A 24,406-nucleotide genomic window follows, 5' to 3' on the forward strand; every position below is an offset into this window, starting at 1 on the left:
ATTACACAATATTTGTCTTTCCCATGTGTTTTCTGCTACAGATACTTGACTTTTCCCCGTATTTTACTGTCATATGGAACAGCTTTCCCTCTCAATAGTCACAGCTGCTTAATGAATTCAAAGTGTGACATTTTGTTTTCCACGGTGAGGTGTGTGAGAAGTGTAAACCATGGCTGAGAGATGAACTAGAAAACACAGAGAGCACCGAGCCTTTCCTACCAGCCAGACACAGCACTCTCAACAGCACCCACTGCACGACTCAGCTTTATTAATTTACTCAATTAATTGACAGACTTGACTAAACAAATCAAAATGTCAACTTCAGAAGTATATACAAGCTTCTATACATAATACAGTTTCACAAGCCCCAAAGAGATCCTCCTGTGCTTGATACTCGATGTGCTATCCCACCTGGACACTTGGATGCTTTGCTCAAACAGTTCCAGGATCCAAGGGGATTCAAAGCCTCGAAAGATTTTCCAGAGCACTGCACAAATTTCTCTGATGTCGCCCACATGGGAGGCTACAAATTGGCACCAGTAGTCGTCAACATTTTGTTTTGATTTTCTGGCAAACAAATCCACCCTCTGAAATGTTTGCAGGATGCTGAGATAAAAAGCAGCAATGAGTAAAACCCAAAGAAGTTTGAAGGGTTTATTTTTACCAAGCAATCAATACCTTCTGGCAGTCTTGCTCCAGCTCTAATAACACCAGTGAGGACAGTGACCCTTGGCAGGTTTTGTACACTGCTCTACAAATATTATCTAATTAACCACCACAATCGACTCCTAGAAAAAATAAAGCATGATCTGAAGTTCTTCTACAACAAGAGAGAATGAGTGTTGGGAAGGGATACTGGTAACAAGGTTATAGTTTGGGAGTTCCAGCTCTTGCACATCCAGTCTAACCATGCTGCTCCTCAGGGGCCAGCTCCAGGGAAATGGTGTTTTTCACACAATCTGTGCTTAGCACAAAGCTTGGTTTCACCTAGCTGTGAGAAAGCACTAGGACAGTGCCCGAGCCAACTCATTAATAAATCAAATGACAATAAAGCAGTTGGAAGGAGATGAATTATTGAAATCAAAGCAAACTTAGTGCTCAGAGACAAAGCTAAACTCTGTAAACTGGGAGTTACTGAACACGGAGCCTGATTTTTCTCAGAACAGCTTTACTGAAACACTGCAAACTGCCAGTCCAGTCCACCTGTACCACAGTTCAGAAGAGGATTCACCATTCAGCAGGGTGGTGATATCTTGATGCTGATCGTCAATATTAAAGATGGAAGAGGAATTTCAGGTCATCAAGTCAACCACTAAAGTACCTCAAGGGATGCTCACCAAAACCAAGTTTAAGAAACAGGTCTAAATCCAGAGTCAGCATACGTGTCAATATAAATCTAGGTCTGGATTCTTTTGAACAGAGTATTTTTCTATTACTTTGGGGCAGCCATTATAGAGTCACAATATTTAGTCAACCTTTTACTTCTAGTCATTAATCATGCACCATTTAACTACTGGTTTGTCATTTGGTCTCTTAATCCTTTTCAAATCCTTCTGCTTATTTTCACATCTTTTCTCAATCCCATTCTATGTGTCTTGCTAATTACACTCCTTAACTGTCATAGGCTGTTTCAACAGACATGTTGAGCCAGACATGGTTTGATCACTTGCTCTGTTATGTGCCCAATGAATCATTTGCTATTGAGATATTTAAAATATAAACAGTGTTACTGGAAGATGATCAATTGTACTTAATTATCTGGACAGCTGCCTGTAACTCTAGGGAGGAAGGGCAAATGACCATTTAACGATATACTCAAAACCAAGATTTCCAACCTTGTAAAAAAAGAATAATGAAAAAGAGAAAAAAAGGCCTAGGGTTTCCATCTTCTCAAATATGGACTTTTGCTTCCTGGGCAGACAGTACTGTTTTCAAAGGACTGTTATTTTCAATTCTGCTGTGTCTGAGCCAACCCGTGCTATCAGTCTCAGAAGACTCCATCTCCAGAAGTCTGCACATGACAGACTGAGAGTCACAGACCACCAAAAGTAAGATCACATCCAAATGAGAGATGCCAAAACCTGTGACAGATGAATGAGACACAGCAGACATCACCTGAAAATTTCAAGATAAGAGAATTATTCATGGCTAAAAGGAAGAGAAGAGATACTGTGATATATATGAGAAAGATGGAACTGAGGGAAGTAGGTGACCAACCGTGATGGAACAACTGTCAGAAATATGCAGAACTTTGAAATGTCAGCCCAGCTTTACATGTCCACACCTTCACTTCCAGTGACAAGCCTGACTACACAACTTGACACGGAGCAAATGTCACCCTGAACACTTCCTCCCCTGAATCTCAGTCTTCATTTCGCTTCTACAACCATGTCATGATCTGTCATACTGGGGATGCAAACCTTAAAACCACATGTGTGCAATGAAGAGAAGAGTTTACAAAGAGTCTGGAGGAGTAACCAGTTCATTCAGCCCAGAGGAGAGCTAACAGAGGCTGGAGGGGACCATTATATGCCATCATTGTTAGCTACCAATTCAGTATCTTCAAGGATAGGAAGAACTGAACACTCCCTTCTCTTCCACACCCATCTCCTCAGACATGGCTATCAGCCCACACCAAGGAAAGTGTGCACGGCTCAGAGGGGAGCAGAACTCCCTGCACTTGGTACCCCTTGAAGAGTTCTGTCTCGGCATGGTTTGCCACACCCATTGAAGCCAAAATGTGCAGCTAAAACAGGTGAAGGAACAAATACCTTCCAAGACATCATCAGCACTATGAAGGAAGGTTGTGCAGCTTCCACGTGCCAAGAAAAATGCCATGCACACCATAATCCCCAAATACACTCACATCATGCAACCCCATTAGATCAGCAGCTCCTAATTAATTTACAGTGTGGATCAGTCCTCAAACACCTTTTGCTATCACTAAGACCTACTGAAAGTGATGAAGAGGAATCATTATGCATAACACTCTCAAGAACTTGCTGTAAACACATTTGGCAGCACAGGGAGGTTCCTTTATGGCATAATCCATTTTTATATACACCTAATATTTTCAGGTTTTCAACTGATTGTCAAGAGTGTTTGTAGAGGCTGTTAATGAATCTCACTGCTAAAAGCAGTTACAATTCTGTAGCTATTAATACAACGTGACATCAGTTATATCAGCTTCTGAGTGAATCACAGTTTGCAATCTTGTAGGTGTTCGATAGCTGTTGTCACATCGAAATAGAACATTGTTAAATATACTCCAAGTCTGTCCTAGTTCCACAGCTCTTTTCCCCCTTTCTGCACTGCAACCTTAGTGGACTGAACACCCGCAGGTCTGAAGAACTAAATAGAGGAATGTCAAGAGGAAAATCAGGTTGACTGTTAGACCACTCAGATCAGCAGGTTTTAAAATGTTCACTTTTGACTGCAATTTCCTCTCAAATCTGATGACTATAAGAGGTTAAAAGAACAGGTCACCAAATCTTATATGATGTCTAAACCCTTCAAGATGGACTCGTATCAAGATGTCAAGCTTTTTTTTTTTCTCCTTATAAACTGAAATAAAAGGCTGATAATCTTTCCTGACATAGTAGTTTAGTATTAAAGCTGGCAAAATCCAGTTTTCAAACCATTAACTGAGTATTAACTGAGTATCAGATGCCAAATGCTGCTTTAATCTGCATAACTGAAATTCACAGAACACTCCTGTCTCGGTCAGCTTGTATATAAAAGCACATTCTTAACAAAATAAGCCTGTGAAGTTATTAATATTTTGCTCAGTGAAACATTTTCAGACCATCCTGTTGTCCCTGCTTCAGATTCAAGCTCCTCGCCAACATTTTTCAGGCAGGTAGTACCTTGTATGGGTAGTGTTTGGAAACGCAGCCTTAGAGCTCCAGAGCAAAAATGTTTTTTAAAATATACAGCTTTCTAGATTCCAGGAAATTAAACAAAATTATGGCCTGAAATAAGATTTCCTGATTTTTACAGTCACTCTGTCCAACAAGCTTGCTGCCTTTCTGCAGCAGACAGCTGCAGTGAACAGGCTGTGAAAACAGCTGAATTCACCAAATAAAATGGACTGTAGATAATTTGCCTGGTATTACTCCTAGAGCAACAAGCCAGATTTTGCTTCAACCAACCATGCAATATTTCATAGAGTGTTTTAGTAGGTAAGCCAGGCAGTGCTGAGACAGAAATAGAAAAATATTGAAATAGGGCCCACACGATGCCACGTTTAGAGGCACTTGGCTTGGATTGGGTCTTGGGAAAAACTGAGTTTAGGACATAGCAGCGTCTCCTGTGCAGGAGCAGTAAAAGCGTTTCTGCAGAGACTGAGCAGCCAGGTCACAATAACAGACCTGCTCCTGTTACTAGGAAGATGCCAGGAATTCAGTGGAAACAGATGAAAAACAAGTTTATAGAATGATTAACTTGGGACTCTGGCACAGCTCAAAGCAGAGGACTGGGCAAGATGGGAGAGCTGAGAATTATTGTTGTGAAACAGTTCAGAAGTGGGCCCAGACAAACAGGTATGATTGAAAAATCGAGTTCTGCTCCTTCCCCTAGCCTCAACAGGTATTTTCTCAAACCTCACATTTACCCTCTCAGACCCTTTAGACCAGATGTGAAGATTACAAGCTCTGGGTTTTATCATGTATGATTCATTTATGCCGTAGCACCACTGTGTGAAAAGCAGCTTTGTTGTGTACCCACATACCCTGAATTGCACATCCACAGCCTGTACACACTAGATAGGCAAATCCTTAGTTAAACATCTCTTTGCCCTTGCCATTTGCAGAACCTTCACGTGCACAGTAACTAATCCCAGATCTCTCTCCTGCCCTAACAAAATACCAAGCAGAAGTGAGAAATGTGCACTGGTGGAAGGTCCACAGGCTGCCATACAGGAAGCATCTCCACCTTTGTTATTTCTTGCCAAGGCTCTAGCTAATATTGAGAACAGCTTTCCCTATGTCAAGGGAAAAGAGCCAATAAACATGTGTGAAAAAAAACCATGATACTAAATTTGGAATACATTACCTGGCGGAAATACAGAAATATAGGAAGACAAGGGGAAAATAAACCTTGAGGAATACTGAAAATCCTGGCAGGACACAGAGGTAGCAGTTAAAACTGAGATATTTTTAGGCAGGCCCAAAACATTGATCAAGACATGATGAAATGTCCAGGCAGCCATGGAGGAAACTCCACCCAAAGGTGTGAGGCAGCTGTTGAAAACCAGCTGTGCCCAGGGCAGCTGATGGCTCCTGCTAAGGAAGGAGAGGAGGGAGCAGAGCACTGCAGGCTGCAGATGGACATCAGCAACAGGCTTCTCTGGGCTGAAAGGACTGGTCCCAAAACAAGACCAGAGTGCCTTTCCAAACTGAGTCATCTCAGAGCTGCCTGACAGGCATAGCATCAGGATACCTCTGAGGCCAGGTACAGCTACTGCAGCAATAACCTGATGGAGAGAAAGCTCATCTCTCCATCAGTGCAGCAGAACACAAACCCAGGTGCTTTTGAGCCCAATCATGATCATGACAGTGTTGCTATGCTAAAAGAAGGAATCATTGCCTTACTTAAGACACCCAAAAAGCCCAGTGAGAGCATCTCTTCCACCCTCAGCCCCATAACTGAAGAAATCCATATGATCCCATACCACAGCACTCCTCAAGGCCCCAGATGGAGGAGCAAAGTACATCGGCGACAGCATGCGCTGACAGCGCAGTACGAGAACGGGTGTCATGGGATGCTAACGTTGCCATGGCAATGTCCTCATAGCACGTAACATTTTGACACTGTCTGTTTTGTGAGCAGCAGCACCGATGTGGCAGCCTGCAAAGCCAGGAGGAAACGGCTGTTCGAGTTTTGCCACGCTTGTTACTGCAGCCGGCAGCCAATTCAAACTGTCTGGGCATTGGAGTTTGACCAATCTGGCAGCTCCGCTTCCTAAAGTGCACGAGGAAGCTTTTAACAGAAACTGCTCCATAAATCACCCTGATTTAACAGGCATGGGCTGCCAGGCTGAGCGCTGGCCCGCACGCCCACTTTGGGCACTGCCTGCCCTGCTTTCCACGCCAGCGTTTCCACTGTTCCCCCATCCACTCCCCTGAACTGCACAATCCCAGGCAGGGTCTGCTCCTCTGCTCCAGCTGGCGTGGCACAATCAGAGCAGCAGCCTCAGCCCCACTCTTGCAGAGCTGTGGGGTGATTTTCTAAACTGCCAAAAGCAGACACAGCCCCAAATCCCATTCACTTTCAACGAATACCAGAGACCAAAACTCACCAGCATTTTTGAAAAAGCCCAACTTTGTATATTTAATATTTAAAACAAGCACTGACTCTTGTAGAAACTATGCCCATGGCAAAATGCTTGTTCTTATCTCAAGGTACATTAGATAATGTACCTTTCCTCTTTACTTACATTAAAACAAAAATCCTGCATCTGGAGGGGAGGTACTGCGGACTCTGTGATCCACAAAGGCAGATGTGTGGGGATCAACCCACACAAAAATGCCTTTGTGGATCACATACTCCACAGTACAGGGTTTTTGGCAAACATACCAAATTCACCACTGAACATTGCAACAGTGGGTTGTGACAGAAATTCCTTCTGGTTTAGGGGGATCTGGGGGAAAGCAGAACACTGACAAGCTTTAAAAGTTGGTCTGTAGCAGTGCCTACCCTTATTGTGAATTGAATTCAAATTGCTATAAAGATGGAAGGGCTCTGCAGAAGTGGTGCAGAGCAGTTGCTATAATCCCACAGGCTACTGGTGAGGACTCATGGCAGGAGGCAGCAGGGCTTCAGCCAGAGGGACAGCAGCACGACCTGAATGTAAGGGACAGGGAAAGTTACTGGGTCTGAGTTATCATTATACTTTCAGGAATTAATCAACTACAGCAGCTGCAAATCCAACAGGCATTAGAATGGAAAAGCCTTCTCTTTTTTTTTCTTCTGACAATCTGATTTAAACACAAATATGGATATAAAGCACCACCTTAAAATCTGGAGTGAAGGTTTCCTAACTTTTCGCTAGAGCTGTGATGACATGCATAAAATACAAGAAAAGAAAGGTAAAAACCCAAAAACACCCAACAACCCACCCACACAATCCTCCCAGGATGCTGAGAAGTGCTAAACAAGGAGCTGGATTTACAACAGGGGAAAAAAAAAAAATCTTAATCTTCTTAGACATCTTGGCTGCAACACAATTAACATGTTTTCCATCCACGTGGCAGGATACATCCCCTGCTAACTGTAAATATGCATACTGCTGGTGGGCAGCTGGCAAAAATCCCACAGCACTGGGAAACTGTCACCACTGGGAAATGTCAGCCTCATCCATATTACCCAGGGAGCTGAGTGAGGGGCAGCCTGTCCCCACACTGCTGTCCCTTGGTGACACTGCTGCTTCCTTGCTAAGGTGGGTCCTTCTGCAAGTCTGAGCTGCTGCTCCTCAGAGCATGGCGAGCTCCAGAGAGGGGCACAGCCATGTATGTGCTCCTTGGGCAGAGAGACCACAGCCTCTTAAATCAGATGTCACCAGTGTTGAGCACAATAAGAACCACTATTAATCTCATTCCAGCTGCTAACTGTGAGTGACACCTTGACCTGAGCATGACAGAATGAAGCAATGAGAAATTGCCTGACAAAACAGGCCACTCTGGATGCACTGAAAGCAAAGGTTTTCAAGGATGCTGCACTTTGCCCGTGGATCCTCAGTTACAGAGCATCTCCTCCCAAAGTCATCCACAAACACTGCTATACTCCTGGAGTCCAGGGGATAAGGCATCTTACCACAGACATTTACCCCACCTCCCAGTCCCACAAAAATAAGCACAGGTCTCACTAAACAACAGACGAATACTTATGGGATAAAATAGCTCAACCCTCCAAATGAACACTAAGAAAATCACTAAAGGCATATGTAAAAAACCAGTAATTTCAGAGCTCTGAAAAAATTAACATACAAATGCCAGAAAAGGAATGAGTAGCCAACAGCACTCATGCTGAGAATGATCTGGAAAACAGCATGGATCATACCCTGAATGTTAGCCAGGAGCAAGAGTGTATATTTACAGGAATACTGCATACAAAGTGTGGGAAACAGATACTCCTCACTGCAAGGGACCACACAGCAACCAGGGCACTGTCCACACTGCTCCTCCTGCACAATCCCAAGTCCAGGAGGAAGGCCAACAGGACACTTGGAAAACTGCTTTATGCAAAAAATAAACAAACAAAAAAAACCAATCAAAACCAAAACACCCAACGAAAACAAAACCATCCATCAGGTTTCTTTGGTCCAAACAGCAAAAGGAGGGAGAGGGATGCCAGGCAGCAATGGCTGTCGTTATGGTCATTTCCTGGCTGGGAATTATCAGCACAAGAAGGAACAGCTCTGCGATGTGAAGAGTTGCTTTGAAGAGAGCAGCAATCAATTGCTTCCCATGATGCTGGGAGCAATGTGACAGCAATCCACTATTTCCATTCAGATTTAAGCTAAATTTTAGGGTGAATTATCCTTCTGATTAGGAATAGATTAGTTACTTGGGGAACAGGTACAAGTGACCCCTCTACCTCCACATTTGCAAGAATAAGGACACAGACAATAGCTTAAGTTCCTCTTAGCCATAAAACAGTTTTGAGAAAAATGTGTTATTTACCTCTGTACACAGTGTACTCTCCAAATTGTTAAGCACTCAAACATTTTAGGCTGGTTTCTGCAAGGCTGTATGAGTGCTTTGTGTTTTGGACAAAGCTGATATAACACCCTGATGGTATGAAGGTGGAATTGATATTATCCATCTCAGTGATTTAACTGTGGCTGGATTTGACTAAAAGGTAGGGCTACAGGGCTTGCTGCACCCCTGTGTGGTAAGGCTGTATCAGGCCTACTCAGCCTTTACAAGTGTGCTGCTTTGCAAAAGCAAAGCCAAAGATATAACTTAAATGCAGATTTCAAGGCAAGCATGGTTTGATGGAAAGCAGAGTGCCTAATTTGTGTGTCATCAGCAGATGACTGAAGCAATGGCACAACTGCTGGATCACTGTGTTGCAGAACCCCAATCATGACATATGTTGCCATACAGTATAGCATCCTCCCAGAAAATAAAACCAAATGCCAAGGGAACATCATTTGGATAGATGGGATATTCAAAATGTGTTGAACACTTCCACAGAGGAGCAGAAAGCCTTATTCAAATATGCTAATGGTGCTTCTCAACAGATGTCTGTAGGAGAGAGGAGGAGACGGCAGGGCTGAGAGTCTTGAGTGAGTCAGGTCTCACTGCCCCACCAAAACCATCAATGACTTACAAACCATTTCCTAAATTAAATTGTTCACATTTCTAATCTAACTGAAGGCATTCAAATATAAGCAAATAGTGCTTCAGAAAACAATTGCATAGATAAATTATTCCTCAAAACAACTACTCCAATCAAACTTAATTCTTCCCTACACAAAGCAGATCCACACATTCTGTCAAACGGAAATGTTGAAGCAAAGTAGTTACAGCGTTTCACAACTTGTCCTGATGCAAGAATCTGACAGAGCAAAGATAATTTTTTTTGCCTGGAGAACAGAGTGCTTTTGAATTAATAAATGTTGCATTAGAATTAACTGCACATGAAATAGAAGCAGTAAAAAAACAGTGTCTCCTCGATAGAAAGCTTTCCAGGGACAGATTCTTCTACTCAGAAACCAGTTGACAGCAGAATAAGAGAAAGTGATATCCTTTTCCTATGGCTGGCAGGGATCACTTATAACCCACCCCCAACAACAACTGCACACACAGCTGGAACTCAGCATCACCCTCTGAATACCTGTAACATACATCAGGCCACCTTTGAGGGAAAGAGACACAACGCTGTGCTCTCCATGGCTGCAAAAGCTGAGGGGACAGCACAGAGCCACATCCCTGTGCCCTATATCCCACACCCAGACGACCACCAAGGAAACTTCCACACAACACTCTGTGACACAGTGCTTGGGACCCCTGGGCTAGCAGCTACCTCTCACCTTACACCAGCGTTTAGAACAATTCTGAGCACGGCACAGGTGGATGCTCCAGGCTGGGGCGTGCTGGAGGACTCTGCAGGATGCCCCATGGGAGACAGCAGTGGGAACAGCTGGTGGCCTGGGAAGGCAGCCTGGCACGCTGAGCCTCGGTCGATGCCACGTCACCCTTCCCTGTGCTCGCCCATCTGTCCCCCCGTCCCCATCTGCTGGGTTGTGCCACGGACCACGAGCGCCCCGGGACTGACGCTGACATTTTGCTTTGCCTTTCTACAGGCACAGCATGAACCTGGCCCAGGACCACGGCTCTCACGTGCAGCCACAACACCGAGAGCAACACAAACAAGGACAAGGTTTCAAATCCCTTGCTCCTAGTGCTGACTCATTCTCAGGGCTCCTGCTCTGCTCCAGTCTCCCATGGCCACTGAAGACAAAACCTGTTGTCTGTGACTGCAGTCCTCTGATCACACGTGCAGCAGGGCAGGCCTCCAGTGCACAGGGCAGGGAAGGGACAGCAAGGATTGTTCAGGTACATTCATGGTGTAAGAATCAGTTCCTGTATTTAGGATCTGGATTAACTCATAACCGGGTCTGGGATCACCAGCCTCTGCAGGTCTTATCCACAGCGCCGTCCCTTTCATACACTTTCCTCTGATGGAAGACTGATTTGACAGCAGCTCTTCCAGAATTACTCTCATTTTTCATTTCAACTTAATCCATTTAGGAAACAAACACATTTACCTAGAGCTAGAATGGGACCAGCAGGGAGAGAGGCATTTCTTACAATCACTAGGATAACCTACAGCCAAAGATACTCTCTTTACTGTGCAAGAAGAGGGAAAAGCCCAGGATTTTGCTGCCTCCTGCACCAGCCAAGAGAGCTGGCACCCCTGGGGTAATGCATGGCCAGGTGAGCTCTAGGGGCTCTATCTTTCCAGGCTTATAGGGATAAACTATCCTTTCATTTATAAAAGATTTATTTGAAAAATAGCTAACATTCCAGATGGACGAATAATTTCCCCTGTTCCCTGTAGGTGTGCCATATGAGCATGGTTACCTACCTTACAAACAACTAACAAAACTGGTTAGAGGCTTGCAGAGCTCCAAAAATTAACTTTGGATGAAGCAAAACCCAAGTAAGCACGAAAAGGACTTAACGCACTTGGGCTATATTTAAGAAAAAATGTAAAAACGGACTAGTTAAGTCTTGAATCATTATTTTCTTTTAAACCATATGTACCCCAATACAGTGCTGCAACTGAGAAATATCCATGGCAACGTGAAAACACACATAGGGGCTCTCTCTATTTAATAGCTTTGTAACGCTTTAATGTTTGAAATTATAGAGAAGGTCAATGTTTAAAATTATGAGGAAGTTCAATAGATAAAACCCAAACAAAAGAATATTCTAAACTAACTTAAATGTTCTCAGCCCCTTCTTACACCCCAATAGTTTAAATGTTTTTTATCAATCCATTAAATTAGTATTTCATATACTTCTCTTCAAAGTAATTGATCGTAACACAGTGCCTCTGCCAGTACTTTATAACGTGTGAAAGCAGCAGCCTGCTTTTTTGGGCCGAATTTTATCTCTAATTCAAGTCTTTTCTGAATGAGCAGCTGACACGAGGAAGGCTTACTGTCAGTATCTAGGAGACATTTTGACTTTGGAAACCATTTTCTCTCTGGCAGACACTTGGTTCCAGCTGGCTGAGACATGATTTGATTCTCTTGCCTGGCAGCCAGGACAGGGGTCTGCCAAGCTGGACAGTCCCTGTGCTGAGGTCCTGACCAGGGAAGGGACACTTACAAGTCCCTCACAGCTGCTCTGCACCTTTCCCTGCTTCCTGACCAGAGCAGCCCTGCTCTTCACACTTGGGCGTGTAAGGAACCTTGTGCAGATGTTTAAGCTAGATCTGGATTCCAGGGTAGCTGTATTTGCAGTGTGACCCACTGCTAAAATTCCACACATCTAAATCTGCATCCCCTGCTTCAGATGCCTTCTGCCAGTGCAAGCAGGTGTCCTTCCCAAGAAAACCAGGATGTAGGATGAAAGGAGCTGGTGCACTGCAGTGTCTCACCCACTCGGGCCACAGCACAGATGGAGCACACAGCCAGACATGAGAAGTGCTGCTGGGTCCTGCAGTTTAGGCACAAGAAAGCAAACCCCATCCCTTCCAGTGTTTTTCACATTTCCCTACCTGTCTTTCCTTAGGTGTAGTTCTTGTCCTCTGTAGTACACGGATGGAAGCTCTCACCCCTCCAGAGCTGAGCATTGCTTCTGACTTCCCAACTCCCAGTGGGTTCACCACTGCTACATCAACTGTCCCAGCTACTCAAACCACCTTCTCTCTCCTGCTCAAAGCTTGCTTGCTCTGCATGTGTAGCTCTAAGTCAGTTGTTGTCACTCTCTACAAAATCCTTCATTTCTGTTCTGATTTAGCCAGGTTTCCAAACTTCATGCTCCACACAAGGAGCAAGATGGGTCTCCTCCATACCACTAACCTTAAGGATAACCTTCACCCTGAACTGCAGAGGGCTGTGCTAAGGCCACCATCAGTCAAAGGGGGATTTCACACACCCCATTCCCTCAGTTTTACTTATGAGTTGCACCCAGGTGCACCACAAGCTGCCTACAAGGCAGGTGCCCACAGTCATCATGGATCCTGCTATTAACCCACACACACTTGCCTCTTGGCAGTTCAGTCCTCAGCAGTTTGGTTCCTTCTGACATGTTCCCACAGGAATATCAGCTTTCCAAATGGCTGATTCCAGCCAAGACCAAGCGTATGGCACATCCTCAGAACAGCTAAGATTTGTGTTCACACGATTTGTGTTAGAAACAGGCATTCTACAAATGTGCCCACAAAGAGTACATGACTGACTTATACCTCTTCTTACTCTACTACTCCATAACTGAAATGTAGGATAGACATTTGCATAAGTTAAACCAACAATTATTCTGATAATAACTGCACTTTAAAAATCCTTAAACTACAGTGACATTGCTGGGGACCTCAGTGGAGCAAAGACAGTGGCACTCAGCCAGCAGGAAGGCCAGAAACATTATCATGCTGAGATCAAAAGAGTTATAAAACCTGAGTCCTTGAATTGCTGAGTGCATTTTGGCTATTTCAAAGCCCCACTGCAACTTCCTGGTGAAAAAAGCTTCACATTTGCTCAGAGCATCTTCTTTGTAGACACAGCTGAGGAATGAAAAGGGCATTAGAACACTGAAGTCCACATCCACCTCCCTGGAGAGACACACGGACACGACATAACTGAAACTCCATCACCCTCATGCTCTGGAATCACTCAAATGTGATCCTGTCTCTTGTCCAAGCCCTGTTGCTTTCCTGCCTCCACTGGCTGCCTGCTCCTGCACACCAAGAGATCATCTCCACCCAGTTCACTGCCCAGAACTCTGGCCAGACACACTGCAGGTGTACCAGGAAAAGGAATTGTGGAAGATGAGGAGAGTCTTCTCACCTTATGTGCACAAGGTAGGCAGCAAAGAAGAACAAAAGAGCCATGGCAGAAAAGGAAATATCGTATAAGTATATTCTGTATTTTTAAAAAGCAGAGTCATCTCTCCAGACTAAAAGGGTGAACCATTGCAAACCAGAGGTATTGCTACCACTGCCCAGCATGGCCAGGGCTCTCAGCACATCTGTAAATTTCCTTTTAGACTCCTTTGAAATAACCCACCCATAGTAACTTAAATGAAACACCTCAAGAATTTTTCTTGTTTGCAGATTTAAGCGATCATTAGGCTGTTTTTCTCTTTCAGAGAAAGACATCAAATTTCCTTTAAAGCTTGGCCATTTATCAGCTCTTCTCCTTTTTCTGTAGGATGGCTATTCACTTAAAGATGTGGTTCTCAGCTTCAGACAAAATGGATGATGTGTCTGTTTGAAATAGGATTGTTTATTTTGTCAATGCCCCTGGGATCAATTTCATTTTTTTTCTGCCACCTCCTATGGAGAACATCTTGCCAAGTGCAGTATTCATCTCCCTGAATGAGCTATCGAGATCTATTTTTTTGACAGAAATCATGCTGCAACCCAAACTGGTCAGAATCTCTCACAATTTCAGAAGCGTGCATGGGTATTAATAATATAAAATCTTATCTGGCACAATTTCAGCATTTCTCTTATAATTTCTCTTTCATGTCATCTATTTGCTTGAGAAAATTATACACTTGTAGTTTTAACACCAAAAATAGAAAGCAGCACACGTTCTTCCTGACTGGTTGCTCATACGTGTCTGAACACACACTCACAGGCATGAAATACAGGAGCAACACTGCAACATCCCCATCGCACCGAATCCACCCTGAGCAGCTTCACTAACGAGACAACTCACACAGGCAAGATCTGCTCTTAAGCTGCTGGAGAATGAGGTCTTAATTGTAGATTTATTTAATTCAGAGACAAGTACTTGTGTTGTATGCAAAGCAGCTTATTAACATTCATGCATGAACATTCACTAAGTGTGAATAAATACAATTCAGCGCAAAAGCTTTTTTTTTTTTTTAAGTGGTGGAAGAGGAAGCATTCACCTAAACTATCACCTTGCTCAGAGCAGGAGGGGTTGGACACCAGGGAATGAAATGCTGTCCCAGGCATTGTGTTGATTTCTCATACTTGAGCATGCTTCACTATCAATCATTCCTGAAGCAACAGCGCTGAGACTTCCCAAAGCTCCCATTATTGTCTTGTATGCTCCTCAGCATTCAAACCAAATCTGAAGTGCAAATAAACCATCAGCAAAATTTTTAGACAAAAATTTTAAAAGCTACATCTGTTAGAGGAGACAATGCTCTGCCTGCCACCCCTGCATGATGCTGATGACAAGTCTAGGTTAATCACACAGATGATGAATTGATTCTTACGTCAACTCCTTTAAAAACAACATCGTTACAGGTGTAGCAGCTGGCGGGCTGATGTATTCCTGCTGGCATCTGCACATCTTGGGATGAGCCACTAGACAAAGGAGCATGCCGGCATTTTGAGGGATGCAACCATGACAGTCGGTGTTAAAATACGCCGTAGTTACCAACTTTTATTATTTGCCACTCTCAAGATTCACTTACAGGTTCAGTCTCTGATACAGTGTGCACTGGGAAAAACACCCCTCATTTACCAGGGAGCCATCGGGAATGGACAGAGTGCTCTCTGACCTCTCTCCATCCTCCCTACCCATGCAGCGGCTGTGCTGCCCTCTACTCCCAGCACCTTCTCCAGCACCCACCACCCTTCCTCTCCCGTTCAACCCAATGCCTTCCCTGCTTTTCCCTGCCAGTGCCCCTCTTCTTTAAGCCTGGTCTCATTTTATGACTACCGGCAACAGTCTGAGGCCAGAAAGATCTTTCTGATGTCGGCAAAAAAATCACTGAATCCATTCTGCGAGGCTTTTGTTTTGGGATTTAGCTGCCCTCATTTAAACCGAATCCCTTTATTCCCCTCTCCAAAGGCAGCACGGTGTACGGAGCTAACAAGCCCTAGGACCAATCGGCCCGAGAGCTGATGGTGTATAAATCAGAGTGGACACACCACCCGGCAGAACGGACGCCTTCTCCCTGAGCGCTGCCCTTCATTCACACACAGGAGGATGGAGCGTGAGCCGCTCCATTTGCAAATAACCCGTGTTTCCCATCGATTAGCAGCCGGAGCGTGCTCCGCCGCTGGAACAGACTCCCAGCTTTAACCTCCACGGGCACACGCATCCCTTGGCCAGCAGTCCCCAGCACGCCCCGCACACCCCCCGGGATGAACCGGCGGCCCTCGGCGGGGTCGGGGATAGCGCTGGCAGCCGCACACCCACCCGGCAGCCGCACACACACCCTCGGCTGCCCGCATCGCCCACGGCGGGCGGACACGCAGCCCTGGGCACCGCCGCCCCCGAGCGCTCCCAGCCCGGGCCCCGTACCCGCGTCCTCCTCGTCGAAGCTGTTCATGCAGGGGAAGTAGATGGCCAGGGCCTCGAAGGAGGCGGAGAGGCTGAGGCGGCTCTGCGAGCGCTCCATGAAGAGCCCGGGTCCGGGGGCGCCGCCGGGGGTCTCGCCCGCGGCCGCGGGCGGCTTGGCGAGCTTGGCCGCCCCATTCTTCACTCGGAGCACGGCCCGCGGCGTCTTGGCGGCGGCGGGGCCGCGCTGAGGCGGCGGGGAGCGGAGAGGAGAGGCAGGAGAAGCAGGAGAGGCAGGAGAGGCGCAGGGGAGCGCGGAGCGGCGCGGAGCGGAGCGCAGCCACCTGCTGCTGCCGCCCGGCCCTGCGCGCCGCCCGCCCCCGCCCCGCCGCCTCAGCGCCGCCAATCGCGGCCCGGGGGTGGGACGGGCCCGGGAGCGGCCCCGGCACCGCCAGCAGCTCTCAGCCCCTGCCCCGAGCCCGGCCTCGGGACCCGCGCTTCTGGTCTCGCCTTCTCTGCCTTCCCCAAGCCCGGCCTCGGGACCCGCGCTTCTGGTCTCGCCTTCCCCTCCCTGCCCCGAACCCGGCCTTGGGATCCCCGGTTCTGTAATCGCCTTCTCTGCCTTCCCCAAGCCCGGCCTTGGGACCCCCGGTTCTATTCTTGCCTTCCCCTCTGCCCCGAGTCCGGTTTGGGGATCCCCGGTTCTGTTCTTGCCTTCTCCAGGCCGGAAAGATCCTTTGCATCCCCAGCACAGAGATAAAGCAGGTGTAGGTTTGCTTGTGAATTGATGTGAGAAAGCGAAATAGACAGAATAAGAGATGCAGGAGGAAGAGCGTGGTCCTGGCTTTGATCTCACTGAGATCAGAAGACAGCCTTGAAGCTTTCAGGAGCAGAACCTTGAAGCTTTCTTCCAAAATAGAGGGGTTATAAGTGATACTGGTGTGAATGGGGGAGAACCCCAGCTCCCAGCATTCTCCCACGTACCTTTCTTTACATACACAAAAAAATCCCTCCCCAAAATATAAAAGCCACTGTTTGGAGGTATACAAGCTCCCGGGCAGAAAGCACATAAACTGGGAGTTTTTCCTTGGTGTGTTACATTAAACAGGATGGCTGGTGCCTGTTGTGGCTCAGCATTAAGCTTTTTCTGCAGCACACCATGGGACAGAAGCTGCTGTGCTCTGTGAAATGAGCGAATTTGAGATCCTTCTCCAAGTCTCATTTTTTTTTTCCAACAAGCTTTATGGAGAATTAGTGGCTCAAGACTGCCAGCTGTCCACAGGTGCTGCCTATGGCAGAGACATCACAGCATCTCTGTTCCTGCTTTGGGGAAGGAAATGCAGTATAGCCTTATTTATTCAGTGCAAAAAACCACTGGGATGGTGTTAGAGTGTTTTCCACTAGTGACACGGTCTGCAGAAAAAGGTTGTTGTTCCCTCAGGGAACAAAGGAAGATGTTCCTCGTGTTTGGTCTGTCACCTCATCCTGACAACTAAGTGTCATCCCACTGAAATGACAGGCCTGCTTGTGCTAATCCAAAAATGCATATTAAAAGTCCAACATCTCCCTTAGTAGAAGTGTGGCTAAAACAGCTACATGTTGAGTGCCCCAGAAAAACAGCCTGTATTCTCCATTCTCAAACAGTTAATAAATCAATCCATTAAAAGTTTTCTACCTACTGAAAATCCTACCACAACTGTATTGTATTTGTGGTTGCCAGTGCCAAGAAGCAACAAGAGCAGGGCTGCTCCCAGGGAGGGAGTGCCAGGAGCAGCCTCTGCACAGAGCAGGGACAAGGATATGACCAGGCACAGTCCCCTGCCATGGGAGGCAGGGCAGGAGGTGGTGGCAGTGGCTTCTATCAACACACAGCTCCAAAGTCATCTATGGAAAGCCAAACTGAGACAGTCTCACCCACAGCCCAGGTAAGAGCTAGAAGCCCCCCAGGCTTGGAGGTTAAATGGAGCTTCTGACAGAGAGGGTAAATGTGAGGCCCAAGTGAAGCTTTTTGGGGCTGTTAAGGCCAACTAGTGCACTCTCAGCCCTGACATCCAGGTTCTTCAGGACTGGTGATGCATCCAGAATGGCAGAGGTCATATGAATATCAGATGCCAAGATGAATTTGTGGGACTTTCTAAAAGAAAATATGTTATTTAATTCAAAAACTAATCAAAACTTGCTCTGGAGTTAGTGAGTTATATGAATTACTTCATCAAAGCTAGGCCAGGCAGGCAGTAAAGCAGAAGGAACAGAATGAACTTATTACAGACAATGATATCTCCAGGTCTGAGTTTTGAAAGGCAGGGGAATCAGTGAGGAATGTATTACCATATGTTTAAGAAGAGATTTCAATAGCACCAATCAAGGCATTAACAGCAGCTACAGGCACAAATTTAGGTGCATTAAAACTGTTAAGACATCTCCTGTCTACCAGCCCTGCCAGCACATTAGATCAGAGGAGCAAGAGGCATCTGTGAGTCAAAATTTGCTTCCAGGTTGCCAGACACAGAAGTTACCTAAAAGTGCTGACAACTGCTTTATTTTCATTTAAAGACTGCAATAAAAATTTTAAATGAGGAATAGAAATTTAATCTCAGTTTTATGCTGTGGCCATCTAAATAGCTTGTTTTGCTACATCTTGAAAGCACAGTGATGGCAGACACAGGCCTGTGGCTTGGAGAGCGAATCTCTGTCCCCAACACTGTTTTCTTCACCAGCATACTAGGGCTGAAGACTCTTCAGTGCTTTGAGACCTCCTGCTTAGGTGCTGAGGAGGACCATCATCATCCCCACCCACCTCTGTGCACTTTTTCTATGCTCATCCATCTGCCAGCTTCCTCCAGAGACACTGTCAGAGCCCCTGGCACCTGCACAGCTCAGCACCACTTGGTCACACTCTCCCAATGTTCATTTTGTGCATTTTTTCCAGGCTGTCTTCCACCTCCCTCTTTACTGTATCTGTGGGACCAGCCATGCTTGAGTCCTTCCCTTCTCCTGTCTGCCACAGAGCGGCTTGGGCTGAGGTCTCTAAACAGCATCCCTTAGCTTTGGTGTCATCTGCCTCTCATTTGACTGCTACATTTTGCTCCTCAGGGTGGGGGAAAATATATGTCCTGCAGAGCTCTCTCATTATTAATTGGGCCAAAACACCCTAAACCAAAAACATCTGCCTTAAAGTGAGACAAAATGCATTGACAGCAGGAAATTGGATGGACAGTTAAAGGCGTAATGCCCTCCGGATGCCTGGAGGAAACTGTTTGTTTTGGCTGCCTGTTTAAGGGAAATAGGGATTTGCAATGAAGCTGGAAATTGTTAATATGTAAGACTTCTTCTTCATTGATCGACATGGACAGAAAGATCCTTGGGAGGGACTTGCAGAAGTGAGGATAAACAGGAGGAAGATTCCTGTGATGTAAATAAGCTGGGAGTGCAGCCGAGAACAAATAAACTCGAAGATTTACTACCTCCAGAACAGCATGTCTGTGGCTGCCCTAGTGGAAGTGGTTAATTGATTGTTTCCCCAGTGAAGCAGGCTCTGACTGATTGAACCATGGAAAGCTCTGATAGATTTTTCCTGCTGGCACTTTCTCTTCCCACTAGTCACGTAGCTGATATTTTTCCCTTTACTCTTAGGTGTCTGGGTCAGCCTAGGAAGTTCATTTTTATACTGGAGCAAGAGGATATGCTGCCCTCTCCCTCTTGTACTCCCTACAGTTCTGTGTATGCCTGTTTGGAAATAAAACCAAACTCTCTGATTTGTGTGTGTTTGCTCTTTCTGCTCTCTCTGCCCACTGCTTGCTCAAAAAACAATCCACATGCTGGGAGCTCAAATGCAACAGAGAAACAAGCCCTACTAGTGAAAACACATACATAAATCTGCTCAGAGTAAATATAGCATTCCTCAGGGTTGGACTTCTCCCTGTCTCATGCTACCCCTTCCCTGCCCTGAGCAAAGCTGATGCTGGAGCCAGGCAGATCATGGTTGGCCACACACAATGTTCTCCAGCACCCAAAAACAAATGCAGACTTTACCATTCCTGCTCTTCAGGGCTCTAATTTATTCCACTTAGAAGTTCCTCTTGGCCTTTCTAGGCAGTCTTGAGGGCAGGAAATGAGATATGCTGGACATTGATACACAGGACCAGGGACTAAACACTGGAGAAGGACTTGTGGTCCCCTGGCATCAATCCAGGGTGATGCTCAGAGGTACTGGCTCACATGCCTGACACAAGTACCACAGCTTCACTGAGCTTGGTTCTTGTACACTTACATAACAATACACATTTTAACTTATTTATTCTTTCTTGCTACTCGTGTAGAGGGAATACTGCAGGCTGATGCCTCGAAGAACCAGGCACAGTATAAATACAGATTGAAAGCCTTTCTCTTCCCCAAGTGCTCATTGTCCAAGTAGCCAAGACAAAGAACAGAAGGCAGTATGATTTTTTTAATGCCAATTCAGGGTACAAAGCATATGAGTTTTGGTTGGCTTGCCCAATGCTGTATAAGGAAAGTCTCTGTTGGAGCTAGGAACTGACTGTAGATTTCCTGCCATAATCTCAAAACTACCTTTTGCTTTTCACTTATAGAAGCATTGTTCTAACCTTAGCAAAATTAAATTATAAGCCAGACAGGATTTTACAACATCCTTTGTTGGCTGGGCTCCAGACAAGCCAGGAGTGCTCTGGTTTGTGCACAGCTGAACCACATAATGCCCTAAAGAGCAAGCCAGGCTGCTACCTGTGTGGAGCCTTTCACAATGCTCTGCACTTACTTAAACCTGACACCCCATCTAAAAGCAGAGATCCTGTTGTTTTAGTCACATCTCTCTCACTCCCTCTCTAGCTATCAAAAACAAGCCCACAAAGGTGCTAAATGTCTAGTGAGACAGAGCTCAGGGATGAGTAATGGGAGGCTGAGCCGTCAGCCTTGGGTCCCTGGCTAGCCCTGCTTCTTCTCACATTTGTCTAGCCAGGGTGTTCCTGAGTTGAGAGAACTCAAGGCTTCACAGCACGTGCTGTACTCTGTTTTTACTGTTGGTATCTACGAAAACTGCATGAGTTCAGCCCATTCAGTGGCTTCCAACCCCTGGCAGCAGGAGTTTGGATGGGCTGGATACTCCCATGGGGTATAACTCAGCAGACCATCTTCTGTTTCGCTGTGTCCTTCTCAGTACTGGGGTTTGGGTCAGGCTTTTTTGGTTCTGCCAGCCAGGATGAGTAAAAGGATATTAAATCAGGCTGATTCTCTTCTGATGACTAAAATGCAGACCCAGACTGATGAAGTGCAGGGTAGTGGTGATTTGCAGACACGTTGTCTGTTGCAATGTTCACTCACATATGAAAGGGAAGAGGAAGCACCTGCATGTAGAAAGTGCTGTTAAGAGCAAGTACTTGCTTATCCACTTCCCGATTTATAATAAATAAAACATGTCTCCAGGGGCTGTGCTATTCCCCAGCTCTCCAGGCTGGGAAATGGCTAGGCACAGTGAGGAAAAGCTTGAGATCTGGGAAAAAGAGAATGGAAGATCAAAAGCAAGAATGAGGCCAAAAATGCAGAAGTGTGGGAGGCACAAGGGGAGAAGGAAGGGACTGGGGAGTTTAACCAGTCAAAAAAAGTTTTGCAACCAGAGGCGAGTTCAAGGGAGCTGAAGAAATGGACTTGGGCACATCCTGTGGCTGGGAGAAAAAGAGACACTAAGTAGGAGCTCATGTACATGAACAGCCCATCTAGCTCCTCCAAAAAGAGAGAAGCCCATCTGGAAACTCCATCAATAGTCACGAGCATCAGTGTTTTAAAGCATCTGGCTGAGTGACCAAACATGAGAGAAGGGTGCAGCTCATGCAGGTCAGGCGGGTGCCTGTCCTGCATGGGTGTAAAATCACAGAGGCTGCTTTGGAAACCTGAACCATGGAGTTCTCATTCTATGAAGCATCCAAAGCAGACATTTTGTGGCAAATATCCCAAGGGTTTGGGCAGGAGTTTGGCAGATTGTGGCAGAATGAAAGGATGGAATTCTGCAGACAAACCACTTCCTTCGGTCCTTTCTTTTGTATCCACTCATGGTGTTGGCATTGTCACAACAGAGGCAATACTGGGAATGACAGGTGGAATTCAGTGCATTTGAATTTTAATCAGCAATTATTGTAAAACACAATAATGCTTCAACTAGTGGGCAATTTAGCTCCAATTCCAAAAATATAGACTCATCCACTCTAAACGTCCAATCTCTTTCCTCCAAGCAAACTAGCACATAGAAATGTATGAATGATAACCAAGCAAAGTAATGATGGCTGGAGAATTAAGATTGCTCAGAACTACCCAGCCAAATTACATATTAATAGTATGGCAGCCATCCCAGGCCAGGCTTTGAGAGACTCAGACTTGCTTCTCTCACTGACACTCGAAGGACTGTGTCTCTATCTGATTCCCCTGTGTACTCACACAGGCACAGAGGAAAAGAGAGGAAATATTTAAATACTGTCGGCAGCAACAATATTCATTGCCAAGACTGGGAAGTTCTGCTACCTGTGCAACTACAGCGTTTCTTGGAAGGAATACAGAAAATAGAAACATAGAATCATAACAGACATTTCATCTTTCTGGTATTCTGAGTTTGTGAATTTAGCTTTTTGGTTAAGAATGTGTTCGTGAGCTGCCCCCACACCTGGCATTCAGGAGCCCTCACTGCTGAACACCTCCCAGCCACTCTGGGAAAACATTCCATAGCAGGGATCAGCCCGTGCCCAGTCCCTCCAGCACTAAAACAGCTCAGACCCTCTTTGGGAGAAACCCAGCAAATGAGGGCACATGAGCTCTGTGCCCACTGTGCTGCTGGGGCTCAGGCTATCTGAGAGTTGATTTGGTTTGGGTTTTATGAAATTACAGAGTAGTTTGGGTTGGGAGGCACCCTGAAGACCATCTCATTCCAGCCCCCTGCTGTGGGTAGGGACACTTTCCAGTTGACCTGGCTGCTCAGGGCCCCACCCAACCTGGCCTTGGACATTTCTAGGGGTGGGGCAGCCACAGCTTCTCTGGGGAACCTGTGCCAGGGCCTCACCAGTCTCACAGGTAAGACTTTCTTCCTAATATCAGTCTAACCCTGCCCTCTGGCTGTTTGAAGCTATTTCTCCTTTTCCTGTCAATCCATGCAAATCCTTGTCCAAAGACCCTCTCCAGCTCTCTGTAGCCCCTTTAGGCACTGGAAGGGATTTAAGGGCCCCCCAGAGCCTTCTCTCCTCCAGGATGCATAACCCCAACTCTCCCAGCCTGTCTCCAGAGCAAAGGGGCTCCAGCCCATGGAGCATCTTTGGGACCTTCACTGGTGTCACTCCAGCAGCTCCATGTTCCTGTGTTGTGGTCCCCAGAGCTGGAGGCAGCCCTGCAGGTGGAGTCTCACCAGAGCAGAGCAGGGGGAGAAAACCACCCTCAACCTGCTGGTTTTGCTGCAATCTCTGCCAAAAACAGCCCTTAGAGCAGAGACCCCACAGCAGCCCAATGAATGGGAATTGAATTTCATTTTAATGTTAGGATTTGGGTCCTTCAGTTGCCAGAACATATAATCATGTGGACAAAATGTTCCTTGCTGCCACCTGCCTCATCCCAGCATTTGTGCTCCCCTGCAGGAGAGGCCCATCAGGGCCATGGATGCTGCTAAAGTCAGTGACTTTTGGACTACAGCCCCTTTGCACACAGTTCTCAGCCTGGGAGGCAACTGGATTGTGAAGTATCTCTTGTAAATGAGTCTGCTGAGTCTCTATTAAGAAGAGGACAGAAATAATTTTCTGTGAGGCTTCCTACAGATGGGCTTTAGTACCTGTAAAAATTGTAGCAAATGGATTTGCTCCGGGATTGGATGGACATTGCAGATTTATGGAATGAGGTGATGCAGCTGCAGCACAACTGGAACTTGTGGGAACAAATCCCTGCAAGCCCTTGGGGTTCTTCAGATGCGTTTCCATTTTCTGCCTGGGTTGCAGTCTCACCTTAAAGGGTTTTTGTGCCCCACAGTGCTGGGCAAGGCACTAGAAGCCAATGGAGAAGGGAGAAAATGCCTTTTCTTCTCAAATGCTAACAACAGTTTGGTGAAATGTGTTTCCATGTTTATGGTTCTGCCACAGAAGCTGCTTTAACCCTTTCTCTGGTTTTGCCTTGTCTTTTCCCTCCTTCCTTCCTCCAGGCTGTGATAACTCTGTCCCCAAATGAAAGGAAGATTCACTTGTCTGCAGTTAGCAGAGGGGCTAAATTTGTTATACATTATGCACATTCTTCACGATGCAGCATTTTTGCTGAACTTGAGAGGAATAATGTTACATAAGAAACCCCTAACAGATTGTCTATAGAACACTATACAAGACAAATAGTTCAAAGCTGTGACTCAAACTGTGGAACTACAAACTGAAAGCAAGGCCAGTGCTGATCAACCAAGTGATAACACATGTTTGATCATAATACCCTAAAACATTG

At 46.0% G+C, this 24,406-nt stretch overlaps 1 protein-coding gene across 1 annotated transcript in view; it reads right to left on the reverse strand.

The window, feature by feature from the left end:
• Positions 1–16,120, reverse strand: part of RIMS4 (regulating synaptic membrane exocytosis 4) — a 54,775-nt gene extending 38,655 nt beyond the window's left edge. Inside the window, exon 1 of the mRNA XM_014888989.2 lies at positions 15,965–16,120. Within this exon, the coding sequence (XP_014744475.1) occupies positions 15,965–16,061 (97 nt within the window). The 5' untranslated portion in view covers positions 16,062–16,120. The remainder of the gene's footprint in view (positions 1–15,964) is intronic.
• Between the last annotated feature and the right edge of the window lie 8,286 nt (positions 16,121–24,406).

The sequence above is a fragment of the Sturnus vulgaris genome, chromosome 17 (genome assembly GCF_052056855.1).
Source record: "Sturnus vulgaris isolate bStuVul1 chromosome 17, bStuVul1.hap1, whole genome shotgun sequence".
NCBI lineage: Eukaryota > Metazoa > Chordata > Aves > Passeriformes > Sturnidae > Sturnus > Sturnus vulgaris.